Consider the following 20,055-nt stretch of genomic DNA (forward strand, 5'->3'; position numbering starts at 1 on the left):
AATTACCGAAATATCTACTTGATTGAACGATTCAAATATGACCGTTTTTTTTTTTTAAATGCTACACCGTTACAAGGGCGTGGCAAATAATGCCCGCAATCAATGCAATTTCAGATATAGTTTAATTTAATTAACATTATTTTTTGCATTTATTATTTTCCAATTTTAAGGTAAATGGTTAAGTATATACGAGTAAGTTTTTATTTTCTTTTTCGGAATGTTACATATTCGTAATTTGTGATATGAGTTTTAATTGAATGTTATTTGGTATAATTCCAAATATATTTTTAAAATAAGTTTTTTTTTTTATATTCAGCTTAAATTAATTTGTTAGACAAATTACTTTTTTCATGATTATCGATGCGTTTTCATGCGAAGATTATACGTTATCCCCGGTAATAACGCGCGTACCTCCATGTTCGTAATACCTCAAATATTTTGTTTTTTATATATTAATTTTTATTTGAATGTTAAATAAACTGGCTGTCTTAGATTCCGAAAGGAACGTTTTCGGTTCGGGAATTTAATCGTCATAGAATCATCTAGAGAGCTTAGAAAAAAAAGCAAGCGGGTAGTTTGAATTGTAAATATGTTATAAGTTAGACAGTAATTGAAGGATCGTGGCATCATTCGGGAATAAAGCCTCGTGATATTATTAACTAAAATAGTGAATAGATGAAATCATTAATGGAAAGGATTTTTATATATATTCTAATAATGGATTTATTAATAGTAAAACTTAGGACTTAGTCTTTCTATAATGTTTTTTTTTAGTGTTTGCGTTTATTGTTTTCGCTGTGCAATTTATTTCATACGTTCGGCCGTTTGAAAGCTTGTTGTTGAATGCTTTGTTAAAAAAAAAAATTGGATTGTTTTCCCACCAATATTTTTTGTGAAAATTATTTTTTCGTAATTCTAAATTGATCTCAGTAGACAGCTGCGAACTACATCATATATCGGAGACAGCCGTTGGTGATTGTTATTAGGCGTAGGTCTTTTACGTTAAGTTTGGATGTGTCGGCAAAAACTTTTAAGCACGAAATCGCAGCTTAAAAAAAAAATAGCTCAAAAACAGCGAAACACGAAAATAAACATAATTTTTTTGCAATGTATACCAAAATACTGCATTTTTAAATAGTAAGATGATAAGTGAGAAAACATTTTTTTTTTTATAAATTATTTCAACGTCTCAATTAAATAATTAATATGTATAATCATTTCGCTTCATCGCAAGATAATTTATTTTAAGTTTACTAACGATATTCGTTTAAACAAACCGACTGTGTTACTAAGGTAGGTAATGCAAATTTTAATCATCAACAGAATGCCTTCGTAACAGTACAACTATTACAATAGCCTACATTAAGTAAATATAAGATACAACGGATAAATGACAATAAGTAAATAAAATCCGATGTTCAGCTGTAAATAATATAAGGGACGATAGCGATCTGCGCATGCGCCGTTTTATTTTAGATTGTTCGAATTTATTGTAGTGGGTAGGTGTAGCGACCACTGACGACTTTATATACGTATTGTCATTTAGTTTTATTACATTTTTTTGCTGAACCTGTCCAGTTTTACTGCCAATAGTAATCGTAACCGAAATCGGACGTCGAAAGCACTTAATTAATTTCTAATATATTTACGGCATTAACGATAATAAAATACGTATTGGCTTAATGTAAATAAAATATAAAAGTACGGTTAACTCCACGTTCACAAATCGGTTTCACAAAACAATCTTGCTTTTTAAATCGTAAGTATTACCTCCAATAATATTAAGTATTATCTTTGATAAATCTTTTAATTTTAAATGTTAATGTAGCGAGAGAAACTCCCTGTGAGGCTACTTGACTTGAACCACATCAGTTTAGAAAAGGTTATGCTTTTACACGAACTGGTCTCTTCAAAACTAACGTCGCCAATATTTTTAATGTTAAACAGATGACTGTATGGCTGTCTCTATCGAACGTACGGTCGTTTATTAAGCTAGAAAGAGACAAAGCATTACTTATAATATAATAACTTCGTATACGGTAGTAAATAGGCAACGGTTAATTCTTCGGGCGCAAGTAGCTTCACAAGGCGTGTATGGTTTTCGTTATTTAACCAGGAAAAGTCAATGAAACGTGATCACTTATATTTATAAATACAATAATTATAGATATTGTCGAACTTTAACATTTGTTACATAGTTATTTCCATACATACATTATTTTTGTTATCCATATCCATATTTAAAATGCAATAGTTTATTATTCGGGGCTTTGGTTACTGGGATATTTATTCTCCCGTACCAGAGCGTCGATGCACCAGATCACAATAGTTAATTATTTAAAATAATTATATTTGCTCGACGGGGGACGCGAAAGCCGTTTTTTGAGAATAGATCGACTCCACCTAAAACTTAGCCTAGGATCAAATCGCACCGACTTACAATTCGAATTTATCGACCGCATACTTGTTTCATTTAAACGATATTTTAATGTACTAGTTATTTTTATACAGATTTTCCAAAGCGGAGTGGTCGTTTGTTGTTATTTTTTAATCGATATAAGTCGATGTATTTTCGATCTGTAGTCGAGTGATTAAAGTGAGTCTATACAATTAAGTCGTTATATTCTTAAGTCAATAGCTTTAATATATACAGTATCTTCCACTTTAATATAATTATTATAATACAGTTATAGCAATAGTTCCCATTCTGCCACAGTACCTCAATAATTATACACTTAACATAAGTAATGAAATGAGATCGATAGCAGATTATTAAGATATTTTTTTAAATAATTCTCCTTTCACCGAAAAGGTTTTAATCTCGTATTAAGAAAACGTCAATTCAAGTGTCAATAAGACAATCCATTCAGTATTTTTTTACGCGTCCTCTATTCCCGATGTGAGTCTACTCTAACGAACTGTTCCTATATTTAGCGATCTTATAAATATAGAGGACCTTATGTAAAATGGTAAAGATTTATAAATGTTAACTAAGAAATACTTTAGTCAGGTGCTAAACAGCGTATGCGCCCCTAATATAATCTGCAGGTCCCCTAACTACCAATAGTTACAATTATAGTTCCATAATTCAAAGTGCACTTACGTCTTTTTATATAAAAGTAAGTATATTATACTATGTAGTTCATTCGACGCCTCCCCTGTCGAGCAACGATCGTTGATAGCCCGTCTTTGCAGTAACTATATAAAAAGTATTTACAATATACTCACTAATGACATACAATATATTGCTAGAAGTAACTTTTTATCTACAGATGAGAGTAAAGCAGGAGTACAATCTCGCTAAGAAATCGATTAGAACGTTGTTTTTCGCGTCTGGAGGGACGAGTATTTATTGATAAATGTTTATCGCACTCGTAGCGATCTATTCGATATAATATTTTCTATCGTACGTTTACGGTGAAGTTTTATTGTGTAAACGACCCAGTCGATTTTTTAGCGGAATTGCACAGCTGTTACTTGTTGCTTGGATGACACATTTTATACACAGAAATATTTTTTTAAGGAAATCAATTTATATGTCAATGTTAATTAAGTGGCAATTCTAATTTTAACTGCACTATATTTTTGCTGACACGTTTAGGTTTAGAGTTTTTTCTTTTTTTTTTTTCGTAATTTAATATATGCACGATCTGCGTTTTTATTAGTATCGACTTTACATTTTTAAGAATTTCTCGTCTAAGTGATACGTACCCTCGATTCATCGTGGAAATATACACATTTTATTAATTTATTTTATTTTTTACTAAACGCACGCTGCAATCGAGAGTGTGTGACATTTGCGATCGTTCTATGCCTAAACTTATAGATATTGTGTTACTATTGTAAAAGTTATAGTTTGCCATCGTTGATCAAAGAGGAAAAATATGTTTTTAAATACATTTAGTTAGTGAGTTTTGTTATACTTTTCATGTTCGGAAAGTTCGGAAGGAGCGGGATGTACAAAAATGTTTCATAGTATTGTGTATTGCTCGATAAGATAATAGGTGTGGGACCGGAGTAATCGGTCCTATAGAGAGTTAGGGATCCTCTTGGAAATTGTTGTAAGTTGGAACATCCTCAGTCAAGACACTTAAAGTACTATTGTTGTAGATTGTATAAAAGTCGACTATGATGAAATGAGAATGTTTATTTGGCACTGAAATCGTAAAAAGTCTACACTTAAAAATATATATAGTATATCATTAAAATAGAAATACTTTAACTTTTTCTTTTAATTACGTGTCAACCACTTAGAAAGTTTACAGTATGAACACTTTTCGCGCTCTTTTGTTGACAGCGCAACGTTCGCTCAGAAACGTGAACAAAACAAATAAAGTCTTTATTGTTTTCGGAGTAGTTATTTTTTATGATTTTCGTGTCACTTAAATGGTTGTGTCTTTGTTTTGATGTTGTTGATAAATGTGATTAAGGGAATCAATCGGGCTGCGTAGGAACATATCAAAGTCGGATGACCTAGTACTCTAAGTATCTTTGAATCTGACATACAGAATTACTTATATTGGGTTGTAATAAGCGGTCCTTTATGTTTTGTATGAAATCTGCGTTTTGAAATATCATGGAAAATATAACAGTTGGATGTAATAAAAGTATAAAATTTAATAAACTCGCAGTGATTCCATTGATGATGCGTATTTTTATTTCACTCCTCTTCATTATTATTCATCATTCATTCATTCATTCATATTCCTTTCCTTCTTTCCTTAAACACTTAACATTGTTAATGTATGTTATAATAAAAACAACATTCAATGAACAGCCTGAACTGACAAACGTTATAATTACTTAAGTAGACCTAAATTCTTAACAGAAAAAAAGCAACCATAAAGGTTGCTTCATAGTGTAATTATTGATGATAATGTTTAACTAGCTATTATAAGTGCATCTTAGCTATGTGACCATAATTGGTAACACTAATTCAGAAGCCAAAGAAATCACTTTAAATGTAGTTCGATATTGTATATTTTTTAGCTGTGTACATTAATTCATGATCTATAGTGAAAACACCTTGGTTAGTAAAAAATAATTAAAAATACTGGAATTTAATAAATACTTGAAGTTATTATTGTATATTTTTTAGCTGTGTACATTAATTCATGGTCTATAGTGAAAACACCTTGGTTAGTAAAAAATAATTAAAAATACTGGGATTTAATAAATCAAAGTCAAAGTCAAAAATCTTTATTCAATATAGAAGTATTTGCACTTGCTTATTGATTGTCAAAAATCTACCACCGGTTCGGAATTTAGCACCTCGGACCTGAGAAGAACCGGCGAAAGAAACTCAGCGGGATATATTTTTTTTCATTTTTTTTAACCATTTTCCATGTAGGTACAATGATAAGTATATATTAGTTGTTTAAAACAGCCTGGAGGCGATCATTTCATTCCCAAGGTGTGCAGTCAACTAAAAAGTCATTAGTGTTGTAATATCCTTTAGCACACAAACGCTCTTTAACGACTCTTTTGAATTTTATAATTGAATAATTTTGAACGTTTTCTGGGATCCTGTTGTAAAAACGTATACATTGCCCCAAAAAAGAGTTACTAACCCTGTGTAATCGGGTACTTGGAGTAACAAGTTTATTCTTGTTCCTAGTGTTAATAGAATGTACGTCACAATTTCTGGGAAAATCATTTATGTTTTTGCGTACATACATAACATTATCAAAAACAAATTGAGAAGCGACAGTCATTATTTTAATTTCTTTAAATTTACCTCTTAACGAATCTTTTGGGACCAGGTTATAAATTGCACGAATAGCCCTCTTCTGCAGTACAAAAATAGTATTAATGTCAGCTGCATTACCCCAGAGTAGGATGCCATACGACATTATACTATGGAAATAACTGAAGTACACAAGGCGTGCCGTATCCACATCAGTCAAAAGTCTAATTTTTTTTACCGCATAGGCTGCAGAGCTAAGTCTATTCGCCAATTTATTTATATGGGGGCCCCATTGGAGCTTAGAGTCTATTGTCATACCAAGGAACTCTGTTGATTCTAAAACATCTAATGCTTCCCCGTTTAAACGTACACTCGTTTTGACACATCTTACATTGGGAGTAGTGAATTTAATACATTTAGTCTTTTTACTATTTAACATTAAATTATTAACACTAAACCAATTTACTATTTCAGAGAGAGTATTGTTCACATCGTCATATATTGAAAGACGTCTTTTTATTTTAAAAATTAAAGAAGTATCATCAGCAAACAATACTATCTCGAGTTTATCACCTAGGAGATGTGGCAGGTCATTTATATAAACAAGGAAGAGAAATGGTCCAAGAATTGATCCTTGAGGGACCCCCACAGTAACTGGAGACCCGGGAGATCTCTTTCCATTTACATCAACCCTCTGAATGCGATTGCTCAGATACGAAATCAGAAGACTGAGTGCAGTGTCCCTAATTCCATAATGACGTAGCTTCCTGACCAAAGTTTCGTGTTGCACACAATCAAAGGCCTTAGATAAATCACAAAATATCCCTAAGGCATCCTGTGACTCCTCCCAGGCCCTGTAAATATTTTTAACGAGCTCAACACCAGCGTCAGTTGTCGAGCGACCCCTTGTAAATCCAAATTGTTTCTTGTGTAGCAACTTGTTATTGTTAAAATGTACTAGCATTTGATTTAGTAACAACTTTTCAAAGATCTTGCTAAGAGTTGGTAGTACAGAGATGGGCCTATAGTTGTTGGGGTCTGATGTACTACCTGATTTAAATATTGGTAATACTCTACTATGTTTCATGAGGTCAGGAAACACGCCACTAAGGACACATTTATTAAATATAGTGACAAGGTAGGGTGCGATTACATCAATTATTGAATTGACTACCTTGACAGAGATCCCCCACAGATCGGCCGTTTTCTTAATATCTAGTGATCTGAAGGAACTTATTACATCACTTACACTTACTGTATTAAATTTAAAGCTAATATTACATTCTTCCACATGGTTTTTTAATAATGATTCAGCAACGGTAGGAGAGGAATTTAATGAGTTAGTTGTCGAAAATGGAATGTCAGCAAAAAAATTTTCAAAAACAGTTGCAACATCCCGATCTGAGGAAAATAAATTGTTGTCAATAGATAAGCTAAAGTCGGAGATGTTATTTTTGACTCTTCCAGTTTCACAATTAATAATTTTCCATGTCATTTTAATTTTATCAGGTGCCTCAATAATTTTTTTTTTTATATGCAATGATTTAGCTGTATGACATACACGTTTGAATAGTTTAGAGTAGGCACTAACATAACTGATAAATGAAAAAGACCGGTTGTATGATCTTTCACTATAAAGTTCATACAACCTCTGCCTACTCTTGTGAATTCCGACAGTCGCCCAATCATTAAATTTAAGAAAATTCCTAGAATAGACTGTCTTGGAAGTAAATATGGCATTAAATTCTGTTTTAATTAATTTAAAAAAATTGTTATAAAGCTCATTAGAATTATCATTTAATTGTAAATATGAGAGCTTTGCCATGATATTACTTCTGAACTTCTCAATTCGATACAAATTGATTGGAACAAATGTCTGTTTTAAATCCTTAGCATTGTTATTTATTTGCGAATTAAATGAAGCCAACTGTCCACAATGATCAGAACTTAACATATTTATAATACATTTATGATTAGGTACACAGTTGGTAAATATGTTGTCAATACATGTTCCAGTGGATTCAGTGATTCTAGTTGGCTCTAAGAATAAGTTAATGAGGTTATATGAATATAATAATGATCTGAATCTAATACTTGTGCTACAGTTTTCTAATAAATTTATGTTGAAGTCACCACAAATAAAAATATATTTACTTGATCCAGATAATTTCAATAATGCACTTTCCAATATTTTCTCAAATGCTTCATATAACCCGCTAGGAGGTCTGTATACGCATACAACAATGACATGCTCAAGCTCTGCACAGGCTATTTCAATAGTCTGCTCAATAGAAAGGCTCACAACATCCTTACGTTCTTTAAATTTTAGATTTTTGTTAATAAGTATTAATGAGCCACCACGTATAGCTTTTTTTCTATTGAACATACTAGCCATCTGGTGACCACTAAAGTTAAACATAAACTGATAATTTACAAGCCAATGTTCTGTTATACATAAAATATCAATGGCATTACTGTTTATGAATAACTCAATTTCTAAATCTTTTCCTGTCATTCCTTGAATGTTTTGGTGCACCAGGTTTACAAGTTTACTATTATTATTGTTTTGATTATTTCTAATTTTAAGATTTAGGAATTTATCCAAGGTTAAATTACTATTAGGTAAATTAATATTAGTATTAATAATACTTGAGCCAGAGACTATCTCTTTTGTCTTAAAATTCAATTTAAATTACTTTTATCAGTGTTAATATAAATTAAATTGTTATTTTTATTATGCATATGATCCTTGGTAACATTTGGCATAAAATAATTATTGATATTGTAAGCTATTAGGTTACCAATTTGTCTTCTCGATTTTATTGGTAGGTACATAGTACCCTCTGTCAACTTAAATCTATATATGAATTTATTAATGTCAAATAACATAAAATCATTGCTACAATGTCGGGTCAAATTGTATAAAGATACATTTAAGTCATAAATATGTAAATTCTGTGCATCTGTCAAGGTATGTGAATATGGAAATGTACTAATTATAAATTTGCATTTCTTTTGATTTTGAATACTTGAAGTACACTTTTATAAATTTTATGTATCATTATGCATATGTTTTAAAGTTTTCATATTATTAGAAATATATCATTTTAGAAATTTATCGAGAAATATAATCATAACTTATAAAAATTTAAACAAAATAATAAGTATCAGTACACGATGGATATTTCTTGTTTGAAATACATGTGTAAATTACCAATAAAAATAACTAAGATATTCTTAATCAAGAAATAGATAGAACTACTAATCATTAAGAGCGCTTATGACGGATTAGCCGTTTTCACGATTTTTTTTTAAATTGTAAGGCAAATATTTATCAGATGCTTAAACAAAAAATACTGTACAAAAGTGTATTCTCTTTTTAATTGAATCTTTAGAAAAAATCCAAAAAAAACCAGTACTGATATTAAAAAAGCATGTTTTAAAAATGCAAGTTTTCAAAAACGTTTTTTTTTTTTTACTGTAAATTGTATGCTGTTTCACCCATAAAGATTACTTGTATGTAATTACTCTAAAAAATACATAAATGAGTAGATTTTCTTCTGTAGAATGTATTGATAAAAAAAATGTATTCCTATATAATTTTTGAGAATGAATGAAATGGATTTTTTTTTATGATATCGGTAGGCGGACGAGCAAATGGGCCGCCTGATGGTAAGTGGTCACCACCGCCCATAGACAATGGCGTTGTAAGAAATATTAACCATTCCTTACATCACCAATGCGCCACCAACCTTGAGAACTAAGTTGTTATGTATGTTATGTCCCTTGTGCCTGTATTAACCCTGGCTCACTCACCCTTCAAACCGGAACACAACAATACTGAGTACTGCTGTTTGGCTGTAGAATATATGATGAGTGGGTGGTACCTGCCCAGACGGGCTTGCCCAAAGCACTACCACCAAGTGAGTCAGTGTGTCAGGCTAAATGTCCAATATTAAGCTTCAAACTTCATGTTATTTCTACAAAACTACATTGTTAATTGAATAAATACTTATGCAATGATAAAGTTTAAAAGTCTTTGATTACTAATATATATTTTATTATTCAAATAAGATATATTATAATTTAATTATTTTTCTCAAAATTACTCATCAACATTGAACGCAACGCGCAAATTGACATATCGCGCCGAACGCTCACAAAAGGTGGACGTAGGGCACATCGTCGCGTGCTACACTCAACAAACATAGCCATTTTTTTCGTAAGCTGTCCCTCGGTACAGGTATAGCGCGTCTAAGACATTTTGATCTGAAGTATTTACTTTCGTATCATATTTAACTGATATTAAATTTTTCAACTAAAAAAATTATATTTTTGATAATAATACATTTTTACCGATTTAAAGAAGGAGGTTCTCAATTCAAATGCACGCATTTATTAGATACTTACTTACGTAAGGTAAGTTACCCTACTTTACTTAAATTACCACCTACATTAAATAAATAAAAAAATTACGAACTCGTAATTTAGTTGCCTTTTATAATATAACATAGACTTTCAGTGTCCTTAAAATTACGGTTATATATTTAATTTATTTTTGTAAAATCTGCGTACAACATTTGACTATAGATATAGATATAGTTGTGCTTCTCCACGCATACGCAGATACATGCGCAAGCTTAAAAATGACAGGAACTCGGATGCGACAATTGAAATAAGGACCCTTAACATAAAATCTTACATTTTTAATTATCATTATTCATTTAAGAATGTTAAAATATTTCAATTCAATTCTTAGTTTAATGGCTTTTAGTTGTGTCGACGTTAAAATATTTATGAACGACATACTTACTGTCTACTTCAAATGTACTGTCATCTGTCAGTGTCAGGACACATCCGTCAGTCACCGCGGGTATGTTATGAGGTTTCATATCAACATTACCTCGTGTAATTTTAGTGTTTAATATATTAAACAATGTTTGTGATTTAAATAACAACGTAATGGACGCCTACGATATTTTTAAAAAACTGACAAAGGGTCTTACATTCAAACGTCGTGTTTTAGGAGTGAAAAATGCCGTGAGTATTCCTTCTAACCTCTTTCAATGTTTTTATTTCAGTTTAATTGTATTTTTCTTTAATAAGACTAAAAAATAAAATTTGCAAGGTTTTTGAAATATATTTTTAATTCAAATAGCTTAATTAACTTAAGACATTAATATGTTTCTACTAAATTTGATTAGAAAAAAATTTAAACAGTATCTTTAATTTACACTGATTATTCAAAGTATCATCGAAGTATAACTATCACAAAATTATTTATTTAATAAATTTAATTTAAATTTTACTTCTAATAGGAGCAAAATATAAAAACTACTCTAAAAAAGGAAACAGAACTAAAAAACGAAGAGGAAGACGAAATAAAACAAGAAATTGAAGATAATGACAATTCAATTGAACCTTCAGATGTAGAAAATGAAGACTGTGAAGATGAAGAGAATGACGGTCTCCAAATAATTGATGGTGTAACGGTAGAGAAGAAAACCAAGCAAAAGAAATCAAAGTTAACACCTGAGGAACTAAAGAAAAGACTTGAAATTGAACAGGTCTCTTTTTTTAATAATCACTATACAAAGTTCATAAAAAAGAGTTTTATCTCATTGAATGTATTAACAAATTTATATTTTTTAGCAAAATCAATTTCGAAATGAACATGGAATTAAAGCGGTTGGTCGGCATATTCCAAATGCATTGAAAGACTTCAATGAGCTAGTAACCAGATACAAAGTAGCACAATCACTCGTGGACACAGTGAGTCAGTGTGGCTACTCTGAACCTACACCAGTGCAGCGTCAAGCGATACCATGCTTATTGGAGGTTAGTAGATTCTACTTGACAAATTCATGAAATTTAATGTACAATGATTTCTTATGTATATGGCAATCCTGAAAAGTATAATAAACCCATTCATTGGCTTGGCATTCTCAAACTCAACCCTTTCTGATCTTTTTTGTTTTCTTTTTCTTTAGTGATGATATTTTTTTCGGTATTGAGCCTAATCAAATATATGCATTTATAATGGGTTATTGTCATCAATAATATTAAAACATCATAAAGAAATAACGACAAAAAATCCTCAGAAATGCAATTATCAGAAGAAGAAAAAATCAAGCTATAATTATTATTAAATAATTTGTGTTCCAGGGTCGTCAGGTAGTCGCATGCGCTCCGACCGGCTCCGGGAAGACGGCGGCCTTCCTGCTGCCGCTGCTGCACGCGTTGGGCGCGGCGCAGGGCGGGCCGCGCGCGCTGCTGCTGTGCCCCACACGCGAGCTGGCGCTGCAGATCCACCGTGAGGCGCTGCGGCTGGCGGCGCCCACGTCGCTGCGCTGCTCCGTCGTCAGGAGCTGCAAGCAGAGCAAGATCAAGGAGCGGGAGAACACCATTAAAAAGAGTGGTATGGATCAATCTCGTTAATCTAATCAGTACATTAATCCGCTTCATATATGTCTGTATCTACTGTTGGAGGTATACAGTTTCCTGGCCGCTGTTCTCGTTACAATTTACATTTCTAACGTGTTGTAACCTTTCTTTCATTATGGTTACAAAAAGGTGATTAAACTCGAGTGATATTACAAACGGACTATTTGCTCGTTATACTGTAATGAGACAGCAAGTGATCAGTGTATTATTATTATTACTTTTGATGAGAATTTAATTTGTTTCCAGATCTAGTGATAAGTACACCGAATCGTCTCTGCTATTTGCTGAATCAAGAGAATGTCGGCATTAATTTGGATAAGTGAGTTTTTTTTTAAATCATGATCATTCTGCTGCCCTTATCCCAATTTTACTTGGGGTCGGCGCAGCATGTCTTCTTTTTCCATACTTCTCTGTCGGACGACATTATATTAAATTTACATTATACATACTTTTTTTTAATTATTTCTATAGTGAGTGAATTGTGTTATTTTTTTATCTATTCTAGGGTACAATGGCTAATCATCGACGAAGCGGACAAGCTGTTCGAGGGCACCACGGAGGAGGTGGATACGTTCCGCCAGCAGCTCGACGTCATCATGGGCTTCTGCAAGGCCAAGTTGGCCATGTTCAGCGCCACGCACACCCCCGCCATCGCCAAGTGGGCGCGCCACAACATGCGCGGACTCATCAACGTCACCGTCGGGCTCAGGTCTGTCTGCACCATTATCTGATGCCCTCGTGTTTAAATCCTATGGTATAAATATAGTAGTTTATGGTTTAACAGCTTAAAAAAGTCGTTCAAAATAAATGGCATTAATATTATGTAACAGGTTCTTATTTAAATTCTAATTACTAACTAAATTAGTTTAGAGACATTCGAACATTTGTGCAACAGTGAGGTAATTTAAGTATATGACATTGATAATGACTATGTTCTCAGGAATGCAGCCTCCACGTCAGTGGACCAAGAGCTGCTTTTCTGCGGGAACGAGAATGGAAAGCTGGTGGCGTTTAGACAGCTCGTACAAAAAGGACTTAAGCCTCCCGTTTTAGGTAACAACATACAATAATAATCTTATGACGTCGGGTATCACAAAATTATACTACACATTAAGTATATTCATATTTATAGTTTCTAAGCTACTTTCTTCACAGTTGACTATATCTTGGGTGCGAGACTGTTAATGTGTTTGGTAAATTTCATAAAGATTGGTCGATAAGTTAAGATGTGAAAACGTTACATTGTAACTCACAATCTCAGAAAATTAGTTAGGATTATAAATCATCTCTATAGGATCACTCGTATTTTTTTCATTTGATTATATTTTCTCTTGTCGTTTACATTTAATATTATTATAATTTACTTCAGTTTTCGTGCAAAGTAAAGACCGTGCCAAGCAGCTTTTCAAGGAACTGATCTACGACGGTATCAACGTGGACGTCATCCACGCAGACAGAACGCAGGCGCAGGTAAATAAAAACCTCAAACCATATACCAAAATCAATAATCAGGATATTTTTTGTGTGTGGCAACTCAAACAGTTCTGTCTAGAGAAAAAACACATAAATATGATATATATATAGTAAAAATATCATATAATAACAACAAATTACAATCTTTTTCATTCATACGATTATATGACGATCACTTAGGCATATAAAAACTCTTTTGTTAATCCACATTAAGATAAAAACTGCCATTAACAAACAATAACCCAGTATTTGCATTATATAATTGACCTGGTCCCCCAGCGTGACAACGTGGTGCGCAGCTTCCGCACGGGGCGCATCTGGGTGCTGATCTGTACCGAGCTGATGGGTCGCGGTATCGACTTCCGGGGCGTCAACCTTGTGGTCAATTTCGATTTCCCGCCGTCCGCCATTGCTTATATCCACAGGTTAGTGAGCAAAATTTATACTATCCGTAACTTCTATCACATACTGCAATCAGAGACAGACGTGACTTAACTAAAAACTTATCCCTGTATAATACATATTTGGCTTCAAAAGATACATAAGCAATCTATCAATGAACTTCGTACAGACAGATAACAGAAAATACAATTATAGAGAAAAAATCACATGAAATTCAACAGCTATGTTATATAAAGAATCATGTTGTATTCAAAAACAGGATCGGTCGAGCGGGCCGAGCGGGACAGAAGGGTCGCGCCGTCACCTTCTTCACGCAAGACGATGTCACCAACCTCAGAAGGTATACCATCATTTAGTTCCACTAACTTTTCTACATTAGTCATATACAGTGTAAACTCTTATGTAACGATACTCAAAGGACTGTGTGTGTTGGATGTAATAGAGTTGACGTTATATGGAGGGAAAATATCTGTATGAGATATAGAAAAAGTTTAGTCCAGACTAGTGTTAGTAATAGAAGTAAGATAATAAAGCGACAAAAGAACATACATATCTGTGCTGTTTTTACTTATTTTGGCAACTAAAAATATTTTTTTATTATTTAATCTATCATTATTGAGAGTGGGTGTAACGCTGTATAGAGTGTATCATTGTATGGAAGACAAGCTGAACCAACCAAAGTCGAGTGATTTTGACGCTTTAGGAAGTTTGTCGTTAAATCGAGTGACTTTACATGGAGTTTACACTGTAAATACAAATTATCATACAAATTAGATTAACTTTTATTAGAATAATTGCTTATATGTTTATATAAATGGAGTTTACGGGCACAACTTAAATCAAAATATACTTTATTCTAGTAGGCTTTTACAAGCACTTTTGAATCGTCATTTAACAAACTATTTAAAGTAAAGCTACCACCGATTCGGAATGTAGATTCTAACGAGAAAAAACGGCAAGAAACTCTGTAGTTATTCTTTTTAAACATCTAAAAATACAGTAATGTTAGTTAAATACAATTATATATGTATAATATATATATGTACAGTAATGTGTTATCTGTATAGAACGATTGAGATAAGATGAGGTGTGAATCCATGTCAGCTGAGACTTGATGGTGGTGATTTGGTGCAACCGAGTTTAAGCCAAAACATTGTTCAGTCAACAACATCTTTTAAACAATCCTCAGACATCAGAAAGACAAACGTGATTACATAGAGTTATTTCGAAGCTTTTAGCAGTCATAGCGGACTGAAAATTTTCACTTAACAATGTTTTGTATTAAAACTGAGTTGCACTAAATCACCATTCATCGAGTCTCAGTTTTCCCTCTTCATCATATATATTATATTATTATTTATATTTATATTTATATATCACCTGATATACTATAGAAAGCAATCACTCTGAGTCGTATAACTGATTGCATTTGTAAATTATTATCACAAAATATTCTGTGCCGCTTAAGCCGGTTCCACTAGGCACTATTTGAACAAAACATTGTCCGTAAACAATAAATAAGGGGCGTGGCTGGGATGTTTTGTGAAATATGTCTGCTAGAGTTTGAGGATCCGGATTAAGAGCAGTGGCGTAGCTATCGTAGGGCCGGGTGGTGCAGTGCACCAGGGCCCCTGAGCTCTGGGGGCCCTCTAACCTAAGCTATGAAAAGAGCTTTGAATAGAAATGAAGTATGGATTTAACTTACTAATGATATGTTCAACTCACTGTATCCTGTATCCTATTCTTATTCCTATCTATAATTTTGAAGGCCAATATACGTTGAAGAGGGGGCAAGGGCACGATTCTTTTTCTATGCATCGGGGCCCTTACCCACCTAGCTACGCCACTGATTAAGAGTAAACATATTTCATTTGTATAACTTCGCAGTTTTACTAAATCCAACAATACATGTCTGATCCATTGTCTATTCAGTAATTGTCAAGTTCAATATGAGTTGTGTTATGTTTCCTGTATAAATACATACATACTATATATATACATAATAAAATTAAAACATAATCTGTAATTCCAGCATCGCTTCAGTGATGAAACAGTCCGGCTGTGAAGTACCAGAATACATGTTGAAACTCAAACAGAATGCTAACAAAAGGAAAAAGTTAGCAAAGAAGGCCCCACGCAGAGACGAAATATCAACAATCTTGCAAAAACCGGAAAAGTATGTGATTTTCGATCATTTAATTTCAACTTCGACTTTCTTTGATGTATTCTTCGCGTTGTTTTGTGCGCGTATAACAACGAGCTTGTTCACAAAGAACATATTTTTATATTTTAAGGTTTAACAACAAAATTCAAGAGCAAACTTTGCCCTATTAAAGCAGTGATTTTTCTAAAAAATATAGCCCATTAGGTTACATTTGTATAATCCATGAAATTTATAATTTGAAGGGTTCTACTCTTAAAAAATCCTCGTGTGCATACATGACTAGAATGTTTCCTTAATTCCAGCTCACAATAATTGATAAAAATTAAAGAAAGCTCTCCAACGATATCAATATTTATATTTTCAGACGTAAACTTGAAAGTCAAAACGCAAAGGAAAGTAACAAGACGAAAGACACGGATAATGTGAAAAATGGAAAGAATAAAAAATTAAGGAAAATACAAAATGGTGTAACGAAGAAGGGGAGAACTCAGAAAGAAAATACTAAGGTGGCAAATGAAACAAAAAAAACTCATAAAATAGGACAAAACAAACGGAAAAAGAAGAAAATGAATAAAATGTGAATAAGTAAATAAATTATTAAGTTGATATTTAGTTGTTTTTTTTTAACTAGCGACCCGCCCTGGCTTCGCACGGGTGCAATGCTAATACTAAATATACTACAGAATGTCTCACAACGTTCACAGTTTTTCAGACATTAGACAATACAAATCGCTTTGCAAAATATTCATTTAAATTACAGGCCATATTGATAATTAAATGCACAATGTGTTTAAGGTCCAATTTGGATATGTATTGCTTAAAATCGCTTCGAAAATAAGCCATTATTTCTCGTAAAAAGTAAACGATAAAAAACGGTTGTGGGCTATCCCTGAGAGACAGACATATGCCGGACTTTTTTGAAGACATTTTTAAGGTGTACAATACGGAGGTACATTATTTTGATCTATATCGTAGGGTTCAGCCAGCGTTTGCAATGCAAGCGCAAAAAATGTGTTTATTTATGACATCATTTCAGAAACCTCTAAAGTTATCAGTGTTTACTATACTGCGCATGATTATGAAATTAATATTTTATGGGGAATATTTTTTGCTAAAGGGGGTTTCACATCCCAACACTTTCCAAACATTCTAAGTTTCCATTTTGAGCATTTGTCTGTAAGTCAGTCAGTTTTTTCGGTGAAATTGGAATCGGAACTATGGAAGTAAATTAAAGTGGAAATAGAAAAACACAAATAATACGTAAATCTGAGATTTGTTTATCTTTACTCCTTCGATTGGAATACGTTTCAGCTCTATACTTCACTTAGAGAATTCTCAGACATGTGAAGCTTTAGGTACTCTATTTGATTCTTATCCAGCGATTACATTAAACACAAATAGATTCGCGAAAATTCGAAACTTGCCCGAATTTAATATATTCTATCCAATAAACATAAACATTTATGAAATTGGATTTTTAAATAAAACAACCATCAGACTAATAAACCATTTACTAGCTTTACATAATAAATCAGATATAAAATAGACAGTCTTTATTGCAATTTATATACAAAATATATTCATACTAAGTTACTTAAATAAAAATATATATATAGTCTATGGGACATTAAATTATAAGCCATTATAAATCTATGGCACTTTAAGAACATTGCATAAGCCTCAAACTCGAATCTTTATTAAGCTATTAACTAATATCTACTACTTAAAATAATTTTAAGCCTCTTTATATATTATATAGAAACAGTTTTAGATAGAGATTCTTAAAAAACTGTTATTTCAGTAGTGTTATTTTTAAAACAAAACAGTGGTCCAAAAATTATGTTTTTAGTAAAAATAAAAGAAAAACTAACAATGTCTTGCTTAAAACTATGCTTACCAATAATACTATTTTGACAGTTTCTTTGCATAGATTTGTACGATTTATAATTAAAAAAAAGACAAAGTTATCACCTGACGTAATAGAATCATAAAACTATGAAACAACTTTTGGTTAAACACATTTTTTAATGTCTAAAGCAAAGTTTTCTTATCATCGATATTAATGTAAAGTGATTTAATTATTCAGAATATGATTCTATAGATCCTCATTTACATACATTGTATTGTTTTAATAAAATTGTACTTCCCTGTTTATTATTATTCGAAACGGTAATAATTGTATATAAACCCTTTTTGCTTACAATAAATCCCTGTTAACTATATAACATAACCGTTAAAAAAAATATCTGATATTAAAAACTAAAACCCATCATAAACTATGAAATTAAATATTTACAAGTAGCAACACTAATGTCGTGCTGTCTTTTTATTTCCCATATTTATATGTATGTCTCTTATTATGTAAATATTGTTAATTAATAATCATATTAAAAGTTTAAAGTTGGGTCGGAATAGATCAATTTATAGTGACTACTAGGGGCAAAACTATGTTGGGACAAATCTTTACGCATAGTGTAAAGCCCACTTCGTTTCAGTAATTATAATTTATGTGATTTTGACAGAAACTTAAGTGTTTGCAGGATGATGTCCTGGAAGAGAGATGGCGCCACTATCTAGTTCCTGTTCCAATTCGGAAAAATCTTAGATGTTAGTTAATTTTTATCACACAACCTTAAACGATGTAATAATAATTAACTGTTTAGCCTAAAATTAGACGGAACACATTAAAATACAATCTTTAAACTTTTAATATGAGTATGCGTTAAGGTTATGTTATTTAAATTAAATAATATTATCTTTATGTACAGTTGACAGAAACATTTAAAAATGTCTGTTCAATAGTTATTGCACTTGAGTGATAAAAAGGTCAAATTTTGTATAAAGTTTTTAAAATTAAATCAAAACAATGAAGAAATATGACCAATTCGGTAAGTCACTTTGGGTTATCAAAGCACATAAGGCACCATTTATTTTTATTAATAAGAGTTGTTCTTACGATATGAATTAACATATCATATTGAAACATTATAAGATTTAACTCCCTAATTACGGGGCTGATAAGAGTGTATTTTTATCTTAACTTAATTTTGGAAAGGTAGCAATATTATCACAAAAAATCTCCAGAGAAATCTGTTCACGATATTATGAGATTATCAACATACAAAATGTATCCATTTCGCTTTTATATAATTGGCCGTTTTCTTATAATTTGTACGTAAATTTAAACATTTCTCAAGAATATATTTGATTTCGATAAACAAAGAATATTTGTCAATTGCTAACATTAAACAAGAAATAATGCTTTTCTACTGATAAAATTAAAATTCATTCGCATAACCAGTCACAAGGCAATCTCGGCATCTTATTAGCCGGCCAAGGCAGATATCCGGCCGTTTTGAAGACCCAGTAATCATAGGACACCTTGCTGATAAGCAGCACCAGAACTAGTACCTCCAGGCCTATGATGTAGTAGATGTAGTCCGTCCAATCCCTGGGCGTATGACAGACCTGATACTCCTTGAGATCAACCACAGGGCCCATGCTATCTTCGCATTGCAGGCTCTTTAAGTCTGGTATATTCTTGTAGTTTTCTAGAAGCCACGGCTGGAAAATATTTGATATAACAATTATTGTATTTGTACTAAAACTTCAACACCAATTAAATTTGGACTGTGATTCAATTCGTTGGCATTCTAATAAAATTGGTTTATTTTCGGTAGGAATTTACTTTGCAATTAATTACATACTATTATGATATGAAGTTTAAGGAAGTAATATATTTCAATATTTAGAAATAAAATAATATATTGACGTAAATATCACATATCTGGGCAAATGAAAAATAATTCAATTATTTTATTGCAATCGTGTAAAGCTAAACTATTTCCAAGTGAACTTGATTTAATTTGTTGAACCAAGGGCCAAC

At 32.1% G+C, this 20,055-nt stretch overlaps 2 protein-coding genes across 3 annotated transcripts in view; one reads left to right on the plus strand and one right to left on the minus strand.

The window, feature by feature from the left end:
* The first annotated feature begins 10,549 nt into the window (after window positions 1–10,549).
* On the plus strand, window positions 10,550–16,777 carry LOC125068136 (probable ATP-dependent RNA helicase DDX52). The gene is made up of 12 exons (XM_047677155.1): window positions 10,550–10,726; window positions 11,005–11,253; window positions 11,339–11,524; window positions 11,852–12,104; window positions 12,377–12,449; window positions 12,636–12,839; window positions 13,071–13,183; window positions 13,500–13,600; window positions 13,883–14,028; window positions 14,265–14,345; window positions 16,038–16,181; window positions 16,534–16,777. The coding sequence occupies exons 1-12, from the start codon at window positions 10,649–10,651 to the stop codon at window positions 16,748–16,750; spliced, it is 1,845 nt and encodes a 614-aa protein (XP_047533111.1). The 5' UTR covers window positions 10,550–10,648; the 3' UTR covers window positions 16,751–16,777.
* A 2,584-nt stretch (window positions 16,778–19,361) lies between these two features.
* LOC125068194 (protein halfway) overlaps window positions 19,362–20,055 on the minus strand; it is a 42,683-nt gene continuing 41,989 nt past the window's right edge. For both annotated transcript variants that reach the window (XM_047677244.1, XM_047677245.1), the window contains one exon: window positions 19,362–19,733. In XM_047677244.1, the coding sequence (XP_047533200.1) occupies window positions 19,455–19,733 (279 nt within the window). In that variant the 3' untranslated portion in view covers window positions 19,362–19,454. The remainder of the gene's footprint in view (window positions 19,734–20,055) is intronic.

Source organism: Vanessa atalanta, chromosome 13 (assembly GCF_905147765.1).
Source record: "Vanessa atalanta chromosome 13, ilVanAtal1.2, whole genome shotgun sequence".
Lineage (NCBI taxonomy): Eukaryota > Metazoa > Arthropoda > Insecta > Lepidoptera > Nymphalidae > Vanessa > Vanessa atalanta.

Bases quoted from the DNA above. Each gene is read 5' to 3' on its own strand.
- LOC125068136 (XM_047677155.1), top strand. From the start codon at position 10,649: ATGGACGCCTACGATATTTTTAAAAAACTGACAAAGGGTCTTACATTC. The intron at 11,254-11,338 runs GTCTCTTTTTTT...TATATTTTTTAG, and splicing joins AAAGACTTGAAATTGAACAG to CAAAATCAATTTCGAAATGA. The intron at 14,029-14,264 runs GTTAGTGAGCAA...ATTCAAAAACAG, and splicing joins GCCATTGCTTATATCCACAG to GATCGGTCGAGCGGGCCGAG.